Here is a 7,924-nt window from a genome sequence, read left to right as displayed (position 1 = left end):
TATATTATTATAAATAGGTGCATGAACTACTTTGACATTTTTAACGAATCACATAATAGGTTTAATATAAATATTCTGAAAATAAGATACATTATTATGAAAATATAATTTTTTTATCTCGGTAACAATGTTTTGATTGTAATTTATGATATTTTGACATTGGAAAATGGTGATAGATTTCCAAGATTCATTTAATGAATCACATAATAGGTTTAATACAAATATTCTGAAAACAAGATACACTATTATGAAAATGTAATTCTTGTATCTAGGTAACAATGTTTTGATTGTAATTTATGATTCTTTGGAAGATGATGATAGATTTCCAAGATTCATTTAATGAATCGCATTATATGCTTAATATAAATATTCTTAAAACAAGATACATTATTATGAAAATGTAATTCTTGTATCTAGGTAACAATGTTTTGGTTGTAATTTATGATTCTTTGACATTGGAAGATGATGATAGATTTTTAAGATTCATTTAATGAATCACATAATAGGTTTAATAAATATATTTTGAAAACAAGATACACTATTATGAAAATGTAATTCTTGCATCTCAGTAACAATATTTTGATTGTAATTTATGATACTTTGACATTGAAAGATGATGATAGATTTCTAAGATTCATTTGATGAATCGCATAATACGCTTAATATAAATATTATAAAAACAAGATACATTATTATGAAAATGTAATTTTTATATTTCAGTAACAATGTTTTAGTTGTAATTAGTAATGTACATGTTAAAATTATGAAAAAATTTGATATTATATATATATATATATATATAATATGATGATATTATAATATTACTAAGTTAATATATAAAGCGAATTTATATTTATTAAGAAAAGAATGAAGTCAACGAAAAAAAATAATGATTGATGAATGAAAAATAAAATGAGGATAACTGTTAAAATATTTATATAGACAATATATAAAACTGACTTATAGTCTTTAAAAATTAATTAAATAATTATATTTTAAAAGATAAATTAAGAATAACTAATTGTAGATACAAATACAAAAAGAGAATATTTTTATATATAATTACATATTTAATTAAAATAAAGTTTTTTTACACTAAAATTATATATATATATATATATATATATATATATATATATATATATATATATATAATAAGTTCAACTAAATAATATTAACTTTAATTTTTTTAATTAGGCAATAAAAACTCCCTTTTAATTCCTCCTACGCTGGTGTAAGGCCAACTCCGTTTCATACATAACAATTACATCAAATTCTATTTATATTTTCCGATAGTTTTATTTTTAAAAGGACTAAAATTAATTGCTTTAAAAGTTTAGAAGGACTTAAAAAAACAATGGATTAAAAACTAAAGATAAAAGAAGTAAAATGTAATCTAAAATTATATATAAATTTAGATTGGTTCTGTTTCTAAATGCTCAAATCTAATATCTCAATTGATGTCATTGAAATTGTAATTTTAAACTTTTCATTGACTCATGAAATCATTACGTTTATCCAATCCAGTGAACAACCAAGATCTTAGTTTCCACTTTGTAAAGGGTGATAATAGAATACCACAAAAGGAGGGAACTGTGGGAAAAATGCGCCCATTACTGAATCTGCTAGAAGGTTGAATTGAACAACACAAAACCTGAGAAATATTATTTCCACATACTTCATTCTTTTAATACGCAAAATATCATTACCTAGTTAAGCTCAGATTCTCCTTGTGTAGATACTACTTCTGTCTGTACTTGAAAACTTACAATCAAGCTATTCAGGTCAATTAACCAAAACAACCTAACCAAAAAAATAGGATCAAATGGTGCAAACAAGTTTCAATGCGACCTAAACTGCCAAAACCACAAACAGCCTTCATGTTAAATATTAGAACGCAGCATGTTATGGTCCTGTGATGAACATAGCATCTGACAAACTATATCACAGAACCCTATATGTAGAATACATATAAACCAAAAAAGAGAATGAAAGAAAGAAACAAGGAAGCTAGGAGTATAGAAAGCCTTATAGGCCATGTTTCAGAATTTATAGAACATTAGAACATCATAAAAATGAATTTCATCTTTGTTCTTGAAGCTCGGCATCTTCTACTCTTTACAAATGATTCCATCTGGAAACACTTGGAGATATTACTTTCTGGACCTTTTTGAGTTACTCTTCTTAAGCCCTTCTGTTCGATGTTTTCTCTTGGAAGTACTGCTGTTAGACACAGCATTAGGGGCAGACTGAGATGGCACATGATGCCCATGACCCACAGCAGGGAACCCAACAGCAGAGGTTCTGCAACATTAACATGAACAAAACCTTTAAAATGACATCTATTAACATGATCTGCATCAAATTTCATATTCATTGATGATGTCCACAATAGACTTGTCGATTTTTTTTATTAAATCAAAGAATCACTTCCAGTCTAGCAGCATGCATAAAAGTGAATCTTCTTGCTTGGTGAGTGGTAAGAATTTCCATGTTATAAATTTATTCTGATTTTGGCATAAGCAGAACATTTATATTTTAGAAAAAGGAGGGAGACTTTTGCTCTGAAAAAACCCAAAGGCCGTTTAATGATTTTTCAGTCCCTCATCTCATTTTTAGTAATATCTCTACATATACAATTTCTAATCCGTTTTAGTTTTCGCCATAGGATTAAAAGAAAATAGAATGATGCGTAGGGGCCAAATAAAGGAATTACCTATAAAGACTTCATGAATTATTAAATATTAAATACTTGAACATTTATATGACAGGATTAAACTAACCGTAATGACTTTTAATTCAAACACGAACAGACTAATCATAGCATTACCTTACTTGGTCACCAACAATAAAACACCTAAAGAAAATACGAACGATCCTCCCCTCAAAATATTAAGACAGCTTTTAATATAATGTTAGCATGGATTGTAGATATGTTTACGAAAATTTTGGTCATCCAAGACAACGTTATATAACTTATTAATGCTTCGACGATGCTAAAACATGAACCGTCAGCATAAAATTCATTTATGAAAATCACCAGAGAGGAAGGCCATGTCATGAAACCAAAAATAATCAAGCAAAATTGCTATTGTCACCCAGATGAATGCCGAATACAAAACAGCAATAGCAATAGAAGAATAGTAATTTGACTTGGCATAGCAAGCCTTACCCAACAAGAGCACAGCAGACTCCTGCGAGGTCATGGAAGCAGCATATGCACCACGCGATTGCAAGCAAAGCCGCAAAGCATTGTTCTCAGCATAGCAGCACTGAAGCAAATGCCCCAGTCTTCTGCATTCCCCTTCTAAATACCTACTCTTCATCTCCAGGTCTTTCACATAAGCCTTCTTCCTCTCCCTCGATCTCACAGCAGCATCCCTATTCCTCAACTGCCTGAAAAACACACGTTGAACACAACCCTCAAGACCATAACAAACATCATAAAACACCCCCATCGGTTTTTGTTTCCAGCGAACTCTATTTGTTCATGAACCAACAATCACGATACAACCATACCATCAACATCGAAATTCTCAAAACACAATTCTTTTCGCGCAAATAAAACACATTGACATTCATTATATTCCATTGATACAAAATTATATAGCAAAGTGCAACATCCACCACAATTCAAGTATGTAACCAACTACATCAAACATAAGCTAATTTCAACTTACTAAAGAGTTAATTTCATGTTTTTCTTCTGTATAAACTCATCCAAACACACCCTTTCATTATATTACAAACTGTCTTCAAATGACTAAGAAATTTACACCGTCTGCAAAAAAAAAAAAGTCTCCTTTTACCTTTTTAACTTCTTGGAGGTGGGTTCATCGGGAACTGCATCATCGGTTCTATCTTTTTCGGAGCCTTCCTCGGACTCTGCCTTGGAACGCTCACTTTCCGGCCCCTCATCGGGCTCCACCAGAATCTCCTCGAGAAGCCTGTAGAACTCGGACTCAGACGACTCTGACAACGGCGTTTCGGGGAAGACGACGTCGTTTTCGGGGTGGGCCATGAGCAGGTTCTCTATCTGGGACAAAACGGGGTCGTTCGGGGAGGGATTGTCGCCGGCGACGCTAACAGGAGCGGTGTCATCCTGCAAAAAATCATGGGCGTCGAATTCCGGCACCTGGTCGAAGAACGAATCCCAATCGAATTGGGTGAGTAGGGTTTCTTCTTGAGTGTCCATAGGAATTAAAAATTGAACTGAAAATGGGAGAAAAATATATTTATTGGGAATTTGTGTGTGTATATGTAACTTGGGAACCAAGGAAAAGAAGAAAAGCGTGGAACCGCGTGGATTTGTTTGTGGCGTCACTGGACCAATAGAATCGCGTATAGTGGCATCCTTTTACACGTGGCTCGTGTGAATCACCAAGAGTTGTTCTTGTTTTTTATTTTTTACAATTTTTTTTTCTTTGTCGTTTGAAGAAAGTGGGGGGAAACTTCCATATTGGATTTTAAAATGAAAAGTTTAGAAGGTGAAAAGGTCGGTTAAAATTTAAAATGGGTTTTTCTTTTAACAAAACGTGTGGAAGAATTAAAGTGTGAGGTGTAGATCCTTAATTTTTTATTATAACATTTTTAAATATTTAACTCTCTATTTTTTAATGGGTTAAATATGTTTTTTGTCCCTCAAGTTTCAGCGAAATTTAGAATTAGTCCCTCATCAAAATTTTTGATCAATTTAGTCTTTTATCTTTCAAAATGCATGAATCTAGTCCTTTTAACCAAATTTTGTTAAGTTTATCTGACGTTTCAAGCGCATAGTATTTAAATTATTTACACTCATTTTGAAATGTGCTTGAAATGTCAGATAAACTTAACAAAATTTAGTTAAAATGACTAAATTTACACATTTTGAAAGATGAAGAACTAAATTGGTATAAAGTTTTGATAAGAGACTAATTTCAAAATTCACTAAAACTTGAGGGACCAAAAACATATTTAACCCATTTTTAATTAATTTGGATGCATGTTTATAATTTATTTAAGATTACCTTTTAGTTATTGTATATTTTTTATTATTTATCTCCTTAAAAACTTAATTTATTATTTTTAATGATTTTAAATTATAATATTACTTTTGTTTACATCATTCAAATAATACAATATAAAAGTTATTTTTCTAAATTATTTTTTATCTTAATTCGTATTTAAAAAACACAGGGACGATTCAAAGTTTTGAAAGACTAAAATAAATTTGAGAAAAGACATTTTATTTAAAATTTATTTTTTAAATTTTTTTATGCAAAAATTATTTTAAAAAATTTTCAAATTAATTTATTTAATATTTTTTAAATAGATAATAATGTTAACATGTTTAACTTTTTTTACATATTTTCAATTGTTATCATAAAAGTTTGAGAATCAGATCCATTATTACAAGTGACTAGTTTTTTTTGTTGTTTATTTTATATATAGTTATTATTTTGTTCATTTAAACAACACTCACTTGTATTTTTTAATTCAATTTTTTATGTATTTTTATAAATTTATTTATAGTTCTTTTTTGTGATAAAATTAAAGTCTCAATTTTCGTTTATTCTGAATTTATGGATAGTTTGGTTCAAATTTTTAATTGACATATTTATATATTTTTATACGAAGCAAACAAATTATAATGTGTAAAATACTATTAAAAATAAATATATAAAAAGAATAAGTTAAAATTTAAAATAATAAAACCTAGTTACTGTTGTTAAAAAAGTAAACTTCGTCATAGACTTTTACTTGAGGTCTCAATTCTTTTTATTTTCTTCAAGTCTCAACTAAATATTAATCATTAATCAAAAAAATATTCTTTCTCAATTAGAACTTTAAACTCTAATCCTAAATAAAACGGACAAAAAAAACATATTTTTAATTTTAATACAAATTTAATAAATAAAATAAAAATAATATCAATATAACCAGATCAACTTAGAAAAAAAAATATACTAACCATCAATGAAGGTACATATGAACATATGAGATTCAAAGAATTAATGAAATATGTCAAAACACTAAAAAACATTATTATAAAAGAAAGCAAGAAACAGGGTGAAATTAATATATGAAAAAAATATAATAAAAATTAAAATCATATAATGAGAAAAGAAGAAAATATAATCAAAATTGAAGTTTCCAAAAGATAAAAGAAAAAAATGAAATCAAAATTATTAGAAGGGAAGAAATATAAGAAAAAATTTTCTCTTTTCCTAAACAAATTTATAATTTTATTAAAAAAATTAACCCATTGAATATCAGTTTAAACATAAATAAAAACTAGTTGACACTAATAGTAATTTAATTAAATTGTATTTCCAAACATAAAGTTATAATTACTTTAATAGAGAGATATTTGTGTCATTTTTTTTTGTCCTTTTCTGCCTTAAACATTGTTTTATAATTAATTTTTTTAGAGTTATATTAGTATTAAAGAAAATTTTATTTTTTTTTAAATATAATTTTATAATTAATTTAATAGAAAAATATTAGTATCATCAATTTTTTAAGTTTTTTTTTTTCAGAAACCTTAATGCTTTAAGTATTTTACCTTTAAACCGGTACTGAAATAGGTTAGTCAATTTCATTTCTTTTTTTATGAGTTAATAAGTTAAGTAAGATAAATTACACTATATTGATAGATTGAAACTGCTAATCTACCTTTTTAAACAATGACTTTAAGTTAGTACTCTCCTTTGTTTGAGATTGACATGTTAAAACTAATTTATTTAACAAGCTTTTAAATACATCATATAATTCAATAATGGGAAACTTTTAAATACAATGACCACAAGTTATGAACTTTTTAACTTTTTGTTTTAGATTTGTTAAGGTGTAGTCATAAAATGATCTTACACAAACTTGAAGGAGAGGCTCAGATTTTGATCCTCTATCAGATGAGGAGAATTGAAGTGAAATAAAATAAATTTATGTTAAAATAATAATTTAAGCCTCGTATCTGTTCAAAAATAGAAGTAAGTTGTCTTAATTAAGTCTTTATTTTGAAAATGTGTAATCATTTTTCTAAGTATTTTAATCACCTTTTGCTTTTGTTGGATTTTCAAGCGTGACAATTTCACATTCCATTCACATAAAATGTAATTGAAAAGGAAAGCAACTTAGGGAGAGAAGAATCGATCCTAGTTAAGGAGAACCCCTTTTGAAGTTATAGAATCGATTTAGAAAACATAATTGATTCTCCCTCTTTCAAGAAATCGATTCTCCCTTTTCAAGCCCTATTATTTTATTCTTTTATGCTATTGCTCGTGTAGTTTTTATTCTCTTAGTTTTTTTATTCTATTCCATTATTTTTTAAATCTATTATAATAATAATAATTTATAACTTTTATTACTACGTATATAAAGGATTTTATCTTTTGAATCCATAATTACTTATTCTAATTTACTTTTTACAATATAATAATTTACTTAGTTAGTTTTTTATGTTTTCTATAAAACTATTTTAACAATATTTTTTTTTCATTCATTAACAATTTTTTTCTTCAATTTATTCCACTTTGTTTTTAATAAATATAATTTTATTTTATATATTAACTTAATTATTATAATATCATCATCTGTGTTTACGTTAGTAATAATAATTTTAAATAATAATTTCAATTTCATTTTAACATAATTTTTATTGTTTATATTTAAATTTATATCACATTTATCCACGAGGCTAAAATAATAATCATATAATTTTATTTATTAAAACATTTTTTAATCTATTACATGCATCACATTATATACAAACTTTCATCTTAAATGTACTTAAATCACATAATCTTTCACTTAATTCAAATATTCCCATATTCATCTATTTTTCTTCTTAAATCTTCCATTTCAAATTCATCTTCAAATTCAACAATATTGTTTATTGTTTAGGAGAAACAACTTCAAAGTAATATCATGGTATTGTAAATGTTAA

General features: G+C 26.8%; 1 protein-coding gene across 1 annotated transcript; it reads right to left on the bottom strand.

Moving 5' to 3' along the window:
* Window positions 1–1,826: 1,826 nt before the first annotated feature.
* LOC114192602 (bZIP transcription factor 60) lies at window positions 1,827–4,239 on the bottom strand. Its single transcript, XM_028082380.1, has 3 exons — window positions 3,810–4,239; window positions 3,173–3,396; window positions 1,827–2,304 (listed from the first exon to the last, which is right to left on the bottom strand). Exons 1-3 carry the CDS (start codon window positions 4,193–4,195, stop codon window positions 2,060–2,062), a joined length of 855 nt encoding a protein of 284 aa, XP_027938181.1. The 5' UTR covers window positions 4,196–4,239; the 3' UTR covers window positions 1,827–2,059.
* Window positions 4,240–7,924: the final 3,685 nt, after the last annotated feature.

Source organism: Vigna unguiculata, chromosome 7, assembly GCF_004118075.2.
Source record: "Vigna unguiculata cultivar IT97K-499-35 chromosome 7, ASM411807v1, whole genome shotgun sequence".
In the NCBI taxonomy this organism is placed as follows: domain Eukaryota; kingdom Viridiplantae; phylum Streptophyta; class Magnoliopsida; order Fabales; family Fabaceae; genus Vigna; species Vigna unguiculata.
Note: the sequence above shows the minus strand (reverse complement) of the source record. Positions and strands in the feature narration are given on the sequence as shown.